This window comes from Nicotiana sylvestris, chromosome 6 (assembly GCF_000393655.2).
Source record: "Nicotiana sylvestris chromosome 6, ASM39365v2, whole genome shotgun sequence".
Lineage (NCBI taxonomy): Eukaryota > Viridiplantae > Streptophyta > Magnoliopsida > Solanales > Solanaceae > Nicotiana > Nicotiana sylvestris.
The window spans coordinates 13466203-13481729 of record NC_091062.1 but is presented as its reverse complement, the minus strand read 5'-3'; the positions used below and the strand labels follow the sequence as shown (position 1 = coordinate 13481729).

At 37.3% G+C, this 15527-nt stretch overlaps 3 protein-coding genes across 3 annotated transcripts; all 3 read right to left on the bottom strand.

Annotated features, from left to right (window-relative positions):
- Positions 1 to 1530: 1530 nt before the first annotated feature.
- On the bottom strand, positions 1531 to 2211 carry LOC138872176 (uncharacterized). Its single transcript, XM_070150304.1, has 3 exons — positions 1927 to 2211; positions 1789 to 1842; positions 1531 to 1720 (listed from the first exon to the last, which is right to left on the bottom strand). Exons 1-3 carry the CDS (start codon positions 2158 to 2160, stop codon positions 1556 to 1558), a joined length of 453 nt encoding a protein of 150 aa, XP_070006405.1. The 5' UTR covers positions 2161 to 2211; the 3' UTR covers positions 1531 to 1555.
- Positions 2212 to 2249: 38 nt separating this feature from the next.
- LOC138870277 (serine/threonine-protein phosphatase 7 long form homolog) lies at positions 2250 to 3928 on the bottom strand. The gene is made up of 4 exons (XM_070148073.1): positions 3335 to 3928; positions 3066 to 3251; positions 2567 to 2986; positions 2250 to 2486 (listed from the first exon to the last, which is right to left on the bottom strand). Exons 1-4 carry the CDS (start codon positions 3926 to 3928, stop codon positions 2250 to 2252), a joined length of 1437 nt encoding a protein of 478 aa, XP_070004174.1.
- Positions 3929 to 6261: 2333 nt separating this feature from the next.
- Positions 6262 to 14880, bottom strand: LOC104214032 (RING-box protein 1a-like). Its single transcript, XM_009763625.2, has 5 exons — positions 14681 to 14880; positions 9006 to 9056; positions 8824 to 8883; positions 6645 to 6716; positions 6262 to 6554 (listed from the first exon to the last, which is right to left on the bottom strand). The coding sequence occupies exons 1-5, from the start codon at positions 14808 to 14810 to the stop codon at positions 6517 to 6519; spliced, it is 351 nt and encodes a 116-aa protein (XP_009761927.1). The 5' UTR covers positions 14811 to 14880; the 3' UTR covers positions 6262 to 6516.
- Between the last annotated feature and the right edge of the window lie 647 nt (positions 14881 to 15527).

The window sequence follows — 15527 nt, the reverse complement described above, 5'->3', positions numbered from 1 at the left end:
TACCACATGCCTTGTTCACATGCCATCAAGTGTTTTCAACGTGTTGGTTATGCGGAGACCAACTATATTGATCAACAATATAGTGTTTCCAAATACCTAAACACATATAGTGGTCAGTTGCAACCAGTGGGTTCTGAGCATTACTGGCCCCCAGAACCATTTAAAATGGTGTGTAACAAGTCCTATTTGCGTAAAAGACAGGTGCAGAAGAGAACGCGTATACGGAACCAAATGGATGTTAGTGATATCGTATATGCACGCAAATGTGGTATATGCTCGCAAACAGGCCACGACCGTAGAAAATGTCCTTTGGGTGGCAACAATAATCAAGCTCAGGGCGGGTGTTCTTCTATTGTACCTAACTACCCATGAGTTCATGTTGTAATAATTAGTTGTTATGTATACGATTTAAGTATTTATGAAATAATATTTTCTTGTTTGTTAATTATGATTTGTACTTTCTCTTTTTACCTATTTAAATAATAATTTAATATAATTATCGGTATATTTATCATGTGTGTTGTCTTGTCGCTATCACGATATTTAATACACAAAATATAGCGCCATTATATATGGCGCTATGTGTGTCTTGTCTTGTCGAACTGAAAAAGCTGAAAAACTGACCGGCTGACATAAAGTCGTCTTGTCAACATCATGATATGGCGATATGGCGCTATATGTGTGTTGTTTTGCCTATAAATAATGGGGTCATTGTAGTTATTTTGTGTGCTAAAAATTTCCCCCAAGAAATATTTCATTAAAAGTAAGTAAGGTTTTTATTATAAACAAATATTTCACAAATGGCTCAACCTGGTAGTTCACCAATTTGCTTATGTGAAAAACCATGCATGATGGATTGTGGGTGGGAAGGTGCTAATGCTGGACGCCGCTATTGGTGCTATATGAACAGATTGTACAAGCAACCCGACGAACCTACTTGTGAATTTGATGAATGGGCTGAGGAACCATGTTATCAGGAAAGCTACAGGGATAGATTACAGGAATTTCATAATATGTGGTTATACCAGCATAGAATACAAAAGGAGGGAGATAGAATTATTACAGAAATGAGGGAGAAACTGAAGGAGGTGGAAGATAAAAAATGGAGAGCAGAATGGAATTGTGAAGCACACAAGGAACGCAACGAAAAATATAAATGGGAACTTGCGGAGGTGAAGGCGAGAGTGAAAGAGTTAGAAGAAGAAAAAGAACAAATGGAAGAACGATTTAAGTGGTTGGAGCGAAGAATAAATGACAACTGAGGATGGAGCATTGGCGTGTATGTGTTTAGTGTCATTTTCATATGTCATGTATTTTTATTATGTTGGCCTGTTATGTTTGTGTTTGTGTTGTAGTAATGTTTTCCTTGTTTGTTGTACTAAATTTTATTTTAATTTAAGTGGAAGTTAAGTTTAAGTTGTTGTGTTACTATACCAAATACTATAAAACGAAATGAGAACTAAAAAAAAGTAACTGTCATATTCGATTAAATATTGTTGTTAATGTATACAAAAATATTATTTACACCAAAAAAACATAAAAATGGAAGATCGAATCAATGTGTCCCGCATCCGGTGTGTCTCAAAGTAGCCGTTATCCTGAGGTGCATCCCCTGCCGCCCGGGTACGCTATCAGGATCATCATCATCAAGTCGTCTCCTTATGGCCAGATGCAGCACAGGATGACATGTATCGGTGGTGCTGTCAGGTCCAGTAGAAGGCTACATAATAATATCAAACTTAGTATAGAAAACTACATAACAATTCACAAAAATTTATATTGTCTTACCATAATCGTGTCTGGATCCTGAATGTAGTCATCTGTCGCAGCATCGCATGAAGCCTAAAAAAGTAAATTAATAAAGTTAAAGAAAATAAATAAGTTATAGTAAAAACAGTAATAAAATTAATACTAATAAACTCATACCTGCGCATGTGATGAGCTGCCATAACTCAGTCGGTGCCCACTATCAAAATCTCGGATCGGTCGAGACTCATCAGTGGTAGACGGGCCAGGGAAATATCTACCCAACTCCACTCCTTGAAAATCCGAGCCCGTGATCAAGAATTGACCCGATGGGGTCACCTGCGACGTCCCTGGAGTGTCATAAATGCCAAGGCTGTAAGACGGCATGTCGGTCTCATGCATGCCACCTCCCATATCAGCAGCAACATCATCAGCAGGAGCCTCAAAGCCCCCTTGCTGGGGACCTCCTCTCCGCCCACGACCACGTCAGCACCAGCAGGTCGTCATGGAGCAGCAGCAGCTCGTCGGCCACCACCCCGTGGCATACCACGACCTCGCTGGTACGTGGTTGGGTCAACATAATCTGGCTGGTGTGCCAAACGCTGATCCGATCGGCCTCGCTGCAGTGTCTGGGCAGCCACATCCATTAAGCGACGACTATAGTCCTGCATGATCACAGGATCGTGGACATAACTCTGCATCTGCTTCCCCATACGATATATGGTATGCAATCCAATCGTCTGCACAAAAGTTTTTAATATAAACTACGTATTTGACTAGAAATTACTATTAATGTATTTGATAATAACAGAAAACATACCAGAGCCTCATGTCTCCCGGCGTATGAGACGTACCGACCATCTACCTGATGAACTGGGTTCCCGATAAAAAGTTGGGAAACAGTGCGGTACCATGCCATATAAACTTCGATAGGAAAGTGTTGCGGAGCTGGGGTCAAGTCCCCTCGGTTGTCCCAAATACCCAACTGCGCTATCAGCCAATCAATAAATGTGTCGTCCACTCTCATCCGATCATCCCTCTCATAATGTAAAGGATCCCATGCAGGCCGAGTCGGTATAGACTGCGGAAATCCAAACTGACGAAATACTCGCTCTGAGGCATGATGCTCAACAATATCGAGGCACGTGAGAGGGACGGAAGCCCTCCAAATATGGCGGTCGTGCGTGTAATACGCTGGCAGGGTACCTATCAGCTCTTCGTTGTACGGCGTCCAGATGAACTATCAAATAATAACACAAACCGTTAGTATGTGCAACACCTAGTTAAACAATAATTGGTAAGTTTAGTTAGATATTCACCTGTGCATCCTCCAGAAAATCCAACACATCCCTACAGAAGGGGAGATTATGATGGCCATGATACTCTCGTGCAAGTCTACGACGCAATACCCACCTACAAGCTAGAGGGAGATCAGGAATATGTACATTAGCCGGTAGCTGTGGTAGAGGTGGCCGAAGCTGCAGAAATCGCTCCCACACCCAAACCTAAAACACAAAGTTGACGTAAAGATTAACAATAACTAGATAGAATTGTAACTAAACGACAAATTATTTGAATAAGTTGTCACCTGTAGAAGTGGCAGAAAGCCAGAAACGTCTCTCTGTGTGCCCATGGATGCCCGGCACATCTGCCTGTACAAAAAAGATAGGACAGCACCACCCCAGCTGTAGCTGACTGTATCATCGAAGTCCGCAATATGATGCAGAAAACGGAGGCTCACTAGGTTCCCCGAAGTGTTCGGGAACAAGACCCCACCAAATAGAAGGAGCAACAACAGCCTCGTATATTGCTCCACATCCACCTCCGCTGAGTCGTCGGTGATAGTACCGTGGATCTGCACCAAGTGGTCTCTAATGGGGACCAACTGCATACGACTGCTCCCAATTTCTACATCTGGGTCCTCGGACCTGAAGCCCGTGAGCCTGTGCAGCATATCCATATATGAAGCCCGATTAAAATATCTCATATTCCCAGGCAGTAAAACTGGCAAGCCATCGGTGGACAGGCCATATAAAATCTCGACATCCTGGAGTGTGATGGTGGCTTCGCCGATGGGCAGATGGAAAGTGTGCGTCTCCGGTCGCCACCGCTCAATCAACGCCGTGATCAAAGCATAGTCGAGCTGTATCCGGCCAATGCTAATGATCCTATATAATCCCATCTCCTCCAGGTGATGGACCACACGAGGATGTAGAACGCGGGGAGGAGTCAAAAACTCCCACAATAAATCCACTCTCCTGCCCCGAAAAGTCTGCGTAAGCAACTCTCCCCCCCCCCCATATATGCTCGGATCTATGCTGGGGCTGTAGGGGTAGTAGCTCCGACGTCCGAGGGTCGGGATGTATAGGTGCATCCATGTCGTCAACTGCAAATTCATAATTTTTAATAACTATCATTAAAATTTATGTGTTTTTTTATAATTTAAATTCATATTTTTTAACAACTTAATTGTAAAAATTATATATATATTTATGGGTTTCGTGCTAGATTTTCTGAGGCCCAGTGGTACCAAACTATCATTAATAATTTTATGTTTTTTTAATAATTTTTATTCATATTTTTTAATAACTTAATTGTAAAAATTATATATATATATATATATATATATATATATATATATATATATAATTTTTATAATTATGGGTTTCGTGCTAGATTTTCTGAAGCTCAGTGGTACCAAACTATCATTAATAATTTTATGTTTTTTTAATAATTTTTATTCATATTTATTTAATAACTTAATTGTAAAAATAAAATATATATATATATATATATATATATATATATATATATATATATAATTTTTATAATTATGGGTTTCGTGCTAGATTTTCTGAGGCCCAGTAGTACCAAACTATCATTAATAATTTTATGTTTTTTTATAATTTTTATTCATATTTTTTAATAAATTAATTGTAAGAATTATATATATATATATATAGTTATGGGTTTCGTGCTAGAATATAAGATAATTAAACAATTACTACACAATACTACGCTACAAGGCTCTACGTTTTACTACGCTAAAAAGGTCTACATTTTACTACGCTAAAAAATAATCTAAACTAAACGGCATAAAAACACATAAATATACATGAGGATATTAACAAACACATTTTTTAGACTAATTTACATATTTTTATACAACACTAAAATTAAATCCGGATAAAATTTAACATGCTAGTTTCGGAAAAAATAAACACAAACCGAAATAGAACACATACAAATCAAGTAATATGCATTGTTATAAAAGTTTCAACTTAAAATAAATCGAAATACCTCGATTTAGAATTTTCGGAATGTAAATAGATCGAAATTTTGACTCCGGAAGAGTGAATCCACAATAACACGAAGCTCTACTCGACAGTGGGACCACCAATATTCAACTTTTATGTGACGGGGGGACCCAAAATTTTTATTTTTTTTTTAAAATTTGGGCAGAGGGGGGGGGGGGGGGACCAGAAGGGAGTAAGAAATGAGAAATGAGGGAGATGGAACGAAGAAGAAGAAGACGGAGGATTTGTATTAAGGGGTATAGCGCCACTATTAATGGCGCTATGTGTGGCGCTATGTGTGATGGTAATAAGGGGTATAGCGCCACTATTAATGGCGCTATGTAAGGTGTGTCAGTATAGCGCCACAAATAGTGGCGCTATACAGTAACGGTGCAGTTAACGTTACTGTATAGCGCCACTATTTGTGGCGTTATATATAGTTTGGTAACTTTTTTTTTAACACTTATTTACGTATTTTAAGTAAAAAACCCACATTTTTGTTCCGGACTCGATGCCAAGTCACCTTATATATAATATATATGTATAACTATAGTAAATTGGTAAGGCTTGGTATACACACTCGGTGGAAGTAAATTTCGCCCTCCCTCTAATGCTTTTCCACGGTTCCACACCAGCATTATGTGAACCCACTATTTCATGGTTTCAAGGAGTATTGGATGATTATTTTCTATTTTACCCTGGTCTACATTTACAACAACAATAAACCAAAAAATCCTACAAGTAGGGCTCAGGAAGGGTAGTGTATACGCAGACCTTATCCCTACCTTATAAAGATAGAGATGTTGTTTCCGAAAAACCCTCAGCTCAAGAACTATGTTACCTTGGTCTAAAAATAAAATAAAATAAAGTTAATATCACTAATAGAAAGCCTATACCGCAAACACCTATATAACACGTATATATTGCGTGCATGGCAATTTCCCCTTTCTCGCAACATGCTTCATTAAAAAGCAAAACAACAAATAAACCATTCAGTTGACCTCCAGTACGATGATCCCTTTGAGCTTTGATTTTCTCAAGACTGGTAAAAGAATATGCAATTGAGATCTAATACGATTCCTTAACTTCTTTCCACCTGGTTTTCTTATCGCTATCCACCCTCCCTTTTATTTACTTTCCTCTCTGTTTTTTCGATTTAAGGATTCTATCACTGCTAATATTTAAGGAGAATAACCAATTCTATTCATTGACACATTCCTCAACGAGACAAGAATTGGCATAAGAGGAATCTCCAATTACAGTTCATTCTTCCGAGGCAACCTAAGACAGACATGAGAACAAAAACAAAGTTTGAGTCCTTGGCTTTCATATTTGCAGAACGAAAATGGAAGGAACATAAGTAGACGTTATAATCGTTCTTTTCAACGTCGATGATAGCAGAGAGAGGACAGGGACTTCAATCCAACAGACCATACTTCAGAAACTCCTATTCACTGTACACCAACAATAAATTCTAGTGACCATACTTCTGAAACTCCCACTCGCTATTATCTGAAAGATGGAACAATCATATATATACTTAGTTAGGATGTAACATACTATTGTGGCACTCATATGCAAAGACAGCAATATGCAACTTACCAAGTGGACACACTTGACGAGTCTTGAGCCACCGACTAATGCAATGGAAGTGGAATGCATGGTTGCAAACACCTACAGGATCAGCAGATATGGCAAACAATGAACTCCCAATAACAGATATTAATCCACATCCAAAATGGCATAAACAGGATTGTGAGTGTAGCATAACTTCATCAATTTCATACACCTCATAGAAAATGTAGACCACTCCGAGAGGGTCGAAAAAGGGAGCTCCAGATATAGCAATATTTGACACATTTCTTACCTTGTCAAGACTGACTCAAGGAACTTAGTGGTCATTTCTAGATTTGTTATCTTCCAGAATTGATCACAAAAGATGCCGTAATTTTGTATAAACACAGATGAATACCAGCTTAGAATGGAAATAACACATTCAAGTGACGGCAAGTGTCAAGTATCTAATGATACAAAAGACATGCAAAGCATAGAGCTGGAGGCAATTCCAATTTAATATTCTCTGCCAATAGCAACTTAACACTCACTACAACAAAGCCTTGAGGGAAAGGTATGATATGAAGATCCTTTTCATGTAGTTGTGCCTCATCAGTCTGCACCTCTACTGTACAAACAATTGTAAAGCACTATAATGCAATTATTGTACACATTCAACTAACAGACTTTAGTATAGCACATCAATCAAAGGGAGAAAACTGCAGAATTATATCTGGTAAGTCAGCGTAACTTAAAGGGAAAAAATTAACATAGTTGTTAGCTCGGAAACATACAAGTCGATGACCAGCTGAATGATGAAATGTTTTAATACCATCAACAAATGCCATGCATATCCCAAGCTATCCCGACTTCAATCATGACCAAATCACAAGAAGGAAAGTTATTTCTCGAAAACGGAAGAGGTATTCTAAAAAACATGACTTATCAAAACAGAAACATGCGTCCATTGTTAATATAAAAAACAAAAGAAAATGCATTCTAGGAAACAAAAATTGATCAAACAAATAAAACTGTTTTCATCTTTTCTCCACCAAGTAATTAAATGGCTTTCTTCTTCCTTCATATTTCAGTGGTATACAGATATTGGTCTTTCCTATTCACGTAGCCTCATGGTTAAACGGGGGAATTACAAAGGGTGGGAGCGAGACTGTGGGTACTCTGTTTGTTGATGGAGTGTATGGGCGAGATACAGTGAGAGGAGATACAAGATATTAATCACATCATCTTTTGAGCTCATACCGCCGGAGCAACAAATGACTTTTGAGTTGCAACCCAAAAACAAAAGAGGAAGCAAGAGGAGAAGATGAAATACAGAAGATGCAGGAGAAGTAAAAATTGGCAATCATTGTGACTTCTCTGGATGACAGAAAATTAAAATAACACAAATAACCTTCAATTAGAACCATTATAATCAAATAAAAAATGTGGATGCCAGAAAATAAAAAATAAACAAATAATCTTCTGTTAACACAAAGCATGGTTACCAAAATCCCAATTCAACTCTTACATTTCTGGAAAAAAATCAACAAAATCAAGATATACAACTGATCTCGACATGACACTAAGTTCTTGTGTGGTGATCTCTTGTTTAGCTATCCAAAGTGCTTCTATCTTCAAAAGTATGAGCTTTCTCCCCCCATAAATAGACAAAATTTCTTCAAACTACGCCCAGAAATTCCATTTTATATTAGGAAAGCCAGAATTCACTATACAGTTAACTTTACCCCAAATTTTCTAATTCACCTACATTTAACAACAAACTCTAATCCTACGATTTGTGTCCTATCAAATTTATACACCTAATTTGATTTATGGACACTGTGCTTTGAGAGAGATCAATCTCCTTCATCTAACACAATTATTGATATTGCAAAAGAGCATTAATCATCTACTCCAATACTGTCCAATAATTAAGGCACCACAATTGCCTAAACTCTAAAATAAGGCGAATCTACCTCTTAATAACACTGAATCAACCTCTTAATGACCATTGGCACGAACACATCCTTCTTATTATCACAACGAGTGAATAGAATCAAGTAGTTTTATGTCTTGACAAAATCTAAGTTGTCAATAGTAGTACACATAAAATACCGCATAAGTTGATTCCTATGCAAACTAATTTCATAAAGAGCACAAAAGTCGCGGCGAATTGACCAACTAAGCTGTTTAATCAATATTCTCACACATAACAAGAGCAACATACCCCAAGCAACTGTGCATTCCTCACTTGTCGCGCTAGCTTGATTAGCTTGACACTCGATACCTAATCAAAATTAGCATAAACTAAGATCGAATATTAAGAGGATAAAAGATTTAATGAATGGTATCATATCAGAGAAAAAAAAAACCGGCTTCAACAATGTAGAAAAGAGAGCCACAACTCACACAGATCCATGATGTGATTCCTACAGATTGCACAATTATCAACCACAATATCTGCAACCAAAGTCACAAGGATTGATTATTGAACGTAAGAATGTAAAAAATTAAAATAAATTAGATAGACCAGCTGAATGTAATTCATGAAAATGTGCAAGTGAATAAATCAAATACACACACAAACACGAAAAAATACACAAATGGAAGTACAGAACTGCTATTACATTTATAATATATTTTCAATATGAACCCCAGAAACATAAGATGTAACAATATACAAGGATCTTTCTTAATATATAAGGTAACAATAAAGTGTTACAAGGACAACAATACATTCAAAACAAACATAGAAAGGATCGATCTGTACCGTTCACCTCGAAAAAAAATTATATACAACAACTACGCCTCAGTCTGAAACAAACTTGGGCCGGTAGTATGAATCCTCAGTGACCATGTTACTCCGTATAAACTCATCGCAATCCATTATAATCCAAATCAACAACAACAACAAGAACAAAGAACAATAATAATATATAATAACAATAATAATAATAATTACTAGAAGTTCATTATATTTTCCACTGAGTATAAATTTTTGAAAGGCTAAACAAACTCCTAGAAAAGCATAGAACTCGAAAAAAAAGTATATATAGAGTAAATTCCTAAAACATATAGAGTCAAACCTCTTTATAACAACCTCGTCTGTTTCGATATTGTTTTGGCTTTTATAGTAAATGGTTGTTATACACCTATATATAGTAACATGGTCAATTGTTATACATTTGACGCAAAATATATTTTTGCTATTATAGACAAAAAATTATCCATTTTTTTAATGTTGCATATAAAGGATAAGAAAATTATTCAAATTTAAAATCTAAAAAGACATGCGTATGTTACTAATTAAATATTAAGAAAATTAATACATTATTAATAAATTTATAACTAAATGTACAAAGAGTTAGTTCTAAGGTTACACATTTTAAAGATCCTACAAAATAAATTCTTTAAAGATTGATGAAAAAACTTTGTAATTGTAGCTTATTTTGTAGATTCCATTCTCTTACTAGCGATATAACACTTGAATTGACAAAAATTTATGTCCAAACTTTTAGCAAAAGGATATCGGATAGCTTCCCCTTGAAGGCAATCTAAGTACATAACAATTGAATCTTCTATATAAATATTTTTTGGCATTTTCTAATGAAAAACATATCATGTGTAGATCTTTATATCTTATGTATTATGCAAGATAGAAACTTTGTTCAATGAAAAAGATTATATGCATATTTTTAGAACTATTATTAGTAATCTTAGACATTCTACATGGCTATTATAGAGGAGTAGTTTTACAAAGAACATTCTGCTATAAATATGGATGTTGCTGATATAGGTGTAAAGTTGTTATGGAGAGGTAAAATAAAACTTAGAAAATCAGTTCCGACGAAAACTTGGCTTTTATAGGGACAACAACAACAACCCAGTGAAATCCCACTAGTGAGATCTGGGGAGGGTAGTGTGTACGCAGACCTTACCCCTACCCTGAAGGAGTAGAGAGGCTGTTTCCGAAAGACCCTCGGCTCAAAAAGACAAAAAGACAAAAGAAGACAATATTAGTAACACCACAGAAATAATATGGAAGAAAATATATATATATATATATATATATATGAAAAATAAGAACAACATGAAATCAAGAAGAATGATACAAAGCAAAAGCAAAATAATGTCCCTACCAAACTAGTCTCACAAAGTTATGGCATTAGACAAGACTCAACTACCTCTTAACCTACAACCCTAATACTCGACCTCCACATGTTCCTATCGAGTGTCATGTCCTCGGAAATATGAAGCATCGTCATATCTTGCCTAATCACCTCCCCCCAATACTTCTTAGGCCGCCCTCTGCCTCTTCTCAGGCCCTCCACAACCAGCCGTTCGCAGCTCCTTACACGAAGCATCTGGGCTTCTCCGCTGAACGTGCCCGAACCACCTGAGCCTTGCTTCCCGCATCTTGTCATCAATGGGAGCCACGCACACCTTCTCCCGAATAACATCATTCCTAATCTTATCCATCTTACTATGCTCACACATCCACCTCAACATCCTCATTTCTGCTACCTTCATCTTCTGGATATGTGATTTCTTAACCGGCCAACACTCACCCCCATACATCATGGCCGGCCTAACCACCGCTTTATAGAACTTACCTTTGAGTATCAGTGGCACTCTCTTGTCACACAATACTCCAGATGCTAACCTCCATTTCATCCATCCTACCCCGATACGGTGTGTAACATCCTCGTCGATCTCCCCTTCCCCTTGGATAACCGACCCAAGGTACTTGAAGTTGTCTCTACTCGGGATGACCTGTGATTCAAGCCTCACATCCACGCTCACTTCCCTCTGCTCAGCGCTGAACTTACACTCCAAGTATTCCGTCTTTGACATGTTAAGCTTGAAACCCTTAGATTCAAGAGCTTGTCTCCAAACCTCCAGCCTCTCATTAACACCGATTCGCGACTCATCAATCAGAACTATGTCAACGGCGAATAGCATGCACCATGGCACATCCCCTTGAATGTGAAGTGTCAACGAGTCCATCACCAGGGCGAATAGGAACGGACTGAGCGCAGAACCTTGGTGTAACCCCATAACAACCGGAAAATCCTCAGAGTCGCCTCCTACTGTCCTAACCCGAGTCTTTGCCCCATCATACATGTCCTTAATCGCCAAAATGTAGGGAACCGACACGCCTTTTGCCTTCAAGCTTCTCCAGAGAACTTCTCTAGGAACCTTGTCATACGCTTTTTCTAGGTCAATAAACACCATGTGCAGATCTTTCTTTCTATCTTTGTAGTGTTCAAGCAACCTCCTAACAAGGTGTATAGCTTCAGTGGTAGAACGACCCGGCATGAAACCAAATTGGTTGTCAGAAACGGACACTGTCATCCTCAACCTTGCTTCAACCACCCTCTCCCATACTTTCATAGTATGACTCAGTAATTTGATACCCCTATAATTGTTACAACTCTGAATATCACCTTTGTTCTTATACAATGGGACCACCGTACTCCACCTCCACTCATTTGGCATCCTCTTTGCCTTAAAAACAACATTCAACAACCTAGTCAACCACTCCAAACCTATTTTCCCCACACACTTCCAAAATTCTACCGGAATCTCATCAGGTCCGGTTGCTTTGCCCCTACTCATCTTACTCATAGCTCCCACGACCTCCTCAACATTGATGCGCCTACAGTACCCAGAGTCGTTGTGACTCTCGGAATGCTCCAATTCACCGAGCACAATATCCCGATCCCCTGCTTCATTAAGAAGTTTTTGAAAGTAAGTCTGTCATCTCCTCTTAATCCGGAAATCCTCCATCAATACTCTACCATCGTCGTCCTTGATGCATCTCACTCGGTCTAAATCTCGATCTTTCCTCTCTCTCAGCTTGGCCAGCCTAAATAACTTCTTCTCCCCTCCTTTTCCCCTAGTTCCTCGTACATACGACTATAAGCCGCAGTCTTAGCCTCCGTGACCGCCAACTTCGCTTCCTTCCTAGCCTCCGTGACTATAAGCCGCAGTCTTGACTTTTATAGGGAATGGTTGTTATATAGAGGTCTGACTATATTTAAACCATTCACATGGAAAAGCAAGTGTAATGGTGCTTTGCAATCACTAGTTTATAATATTGATATATCACCGAGTTATGGTATTTAAAATCAGGAATAAATCTTCCACCAGCACAATGTTTAACCCAAAAAATAGTTTTTGAAGTTAAAACAATTAAATAATTCAAATTTTTAATAACCAATTTAATTCACTTTTCCAAGTATAATCAATACGAAAAAAGAAAGAAATGATAATAAGAAAATAGAAATCTTATTGATGATTGCAGTCTTTCTTCTGTATGAAAGAAATAAATCTTCCAATAATAGAGAATTGTAATTGACGCTATAACTTAGTAGTTTTTCGATAGGATACAAGATATAGAAGGGGTTAAATAGTATTACCATTCGTAACTGTTTGCTTTAGCTCCTGCTATTTATTGCATTAATTTTCCGTGATTGATTTGTAACGCTTTAGGTAATAATAACAAATCTGTGTAATCACGGATTGACTGACCCTTTCCATATTCGTAGCTATTAATGACCTTAATTATCAGTCTCGTGGCTATACTCTTATGTTTAACCTCGAGGCTAATAGACACAGTACACATCATTCTTCTTTGTCGTAATAATTACAATGACACCTGTCATCACAAAATAAGTCCACATGGCGAGTCTATTTTTACTAATAAAGATAGTCCTCCCATTTTCAGGATATTCTCAATTGAATATTCGGGAAGAAGAGAGTTTATTTATGGCGGGAATATTTTGCCGCCTCTTCCAATTATGATGTGTTGCTGAAGTGAAGAGACATACGCTCCTTCCATTTAATGCTCGAGACACGTGTCTTGTTGCGATTGATTCTGAAGTTTGCAACAGGTTTCCAGGCACAAATGGGAAACCGCTGCAAACTTCAGAACCAATCGCAGCAAGACACGTGTCTCGAGCATTAAATGGAAGGAGGTCATATCTTTTCACTTCTGCAGCATGTCATAATGATCGAGAAAGAGAGAGGCGGCAAAATATTCTCACCATAAACAAACTCTCTACTTCCAAAATATTCAGTTGCGTTTATCCAGAAAGTGGGGGGACTATCTGTATTAGTGGAAAATAGATTTGTGACATGGACTTATTTTATGATGATAGTTGTCATTGGAGTTATTACGACAAAAAAGAATGACGTATAGAGAAGATGTGTGCAACATCATTGGGGTAATTAGGCGCAATATACGTACATATACGTGCCTATTAGCCTCGAGGTTAAACATAAGAATGTAGCCACGAGACTGATAATTAAGATCATTAATAGCTACGAATATGGAAAGTAGTCAATCCCTGATTACACGAGATTTGTAATTATTACCTCAATCGTTACAAATCAATCACGTAACGTACAATTAATGTAATAAATGACAGTAACGGGCAAGAGCTAAATAAGGCAAACAGTTACGAATGATAGTACTATGTAAACCCCCTTTCCATTTCTTGTATCCTTAACGAAAAACTACTAAGTTATATTGTCAATTACAGAATTCTATAACATGTATTTATTATTGGAAGATTATTACTTTCATACAAAAGAAAGACTGCAATCATCAACAAGATTTCCATTTCCTTTACTCTCTTAATTTATTTCCTTATCATTATTTGTTCCTTTTTTGTATTGATTATAGTTGGAAAAGTGAATCAAATTGGTTTTTAGAAACCCGAATTATTTATTTAATTACTTTGACTTCAAAAACTATTTTTTTGGTTAAACGCATAGGTACCAGATTACTTTGTCCATCAAGGATTCACCTTGAAAAATACACACACACACATTATATATTGACATGTTCGTGAATTCTTAAATAACACAATTTATGTAAATGTACATATATGTACACTAAGTTCACAATCGTCACGAAATACTAGCAAGTGCAATGGTACCTAACAACTACTATCAGTTTAAAATTTGAATAGGTCACCGGTTTATGGTACTTAGAAATCAGATTAAAATCGTCAAATTTACGCACCAAAAAATTGTAAAGGAAAGACAAAGGAAATTAATTAGGGTTAGAAATTGACCCCAAGCCCAGAGAGCAACAGCATTCCACTTTTTGATTTCAAATCGCTTGGGCTTTTTAGTGGACGATCCAACGCCGGTTGAACCCTCGCCGGTGGGAACCATAGGCACGTCGGTGTCCGGTGATGCCATTGAATTTTGAAGCTTCAAAGAGTTTTGAATTTTCAAAATGTGTTTTAGCTGGAAAATTTTGTAAGTTAGATGTTTAAGTAAGAGAAGTTAGTGGGCCTGGCTTAAGATGAATTGGACTGAACTGAAGCCCGTCTGAATCGGGTGTAAGCCTAGTCTTTTGGATCAATTGTCCAAAAAATATGTCGATTCTCCTACAAAGACCCTTCTTTTTCTCAACCGAAAAAAAAAAGGGAAAAGACAGGACTACCTATAAAAGTGAAACTATTTACCCTCCTCTATCCATTAAAGAATTCTACCCACTAAATAATTACAACTCCTACCCATTTAATAAATAAACGACAATAACAAAATAACTACACACGCTTTTAATGCCCTACGTATAAAAACGCAGAAGCTGCTCAAAATTTCAGAAAATTAGCGCACAAACGTGGAAAAACGCAGAAGCTCTTCAAAATTTCAGAAAATTAGCGCACAAAATTGAGATTTCCACTGATCGAAGAGCAGTAAGTGTGAAAAAACAGATCGAAGATGCTGATTCGGATTTTAATTTCGCTGTCCTCTTCAGATTTTGATTTTGCTATTGGTTTGATTTTGATTTCGGAGCTAAACTTCTGAATTTTAGCTGAAAATTCTAATCTAGGTTTGGAGATCTGGAGATCTAAAGGTTTGATTTCGTTGTTGTTTTGTTGAAATTTCGAACACTGTTGATTTCGAACA

Excerpts from the sequence above, each read along its gene's own strand:
- LOC138870277 (XM_070148073.1), bottom strand. The coding sequence starts at position 3,928 with ATGGGATTATATAGGATCATTAGCATTGGCCGGATACAGCTCGACTAT. Across the intron at positions 2,987-3,065 it reads ATTTTCTGGAGGATGCACAG|TTCATCTGGACGCCGTACAA; the intron begins GTGAATATCTAA and ends ATTATTTGATAG. Across the intron at positions 2,487-2,566 it reads CCGGGAGACATGAGGCTCTG|ACGATTGGATTGCATACCAT; the intron begins GTATGTTTTCTG and ends ACTTTTGTGCAG.
- LOC104214032 (XM_009763625.2), bottom strand. The coding sequence starts at position 14,810 with ATGGCATCACCGGACACCGACGTGCCTATGGTTCCCACCGGCGAGGGT. Across the intron at positions 9,057-14,680 it reads TGTTGCTCTCTGGGCTTGGG|ATATTGTGGTTGATAATTGT; the intron begins GTCAATTTCTAA and ends CTTTGGTTGCAG. Across the intron at positions 8,884-9,005 it reads GAATCACATCATGGATCTGT|GTATCGAGTGTCAAGCTAAT; the intron begins GTGAGTTGTGGC and ends AATTTTGATTAG.
- LOC138872176 (XM_070150304.1), bottom strand. The coding sequence starts at position 2,160 with ATGGGAGGTGGCATGCATGAGACCGACATGCCGTCTTACAGCCTTGGC. Across the intron at positions 1,843-1,926 it reads GCAGCTCATCACATGCGCAG|GCTTCATGCGATGCTGCGAC; the intron begins GTATGAGTTTAT and ends TTACTTTTTTAG. Across the intron at positions 1,721-1,788 it reads AGGATCCAGACACGATTATG|CCTTCTACTGGACCTGACAG; the intron begins GTAAGACAATAT and ends ATTATTATGTAG.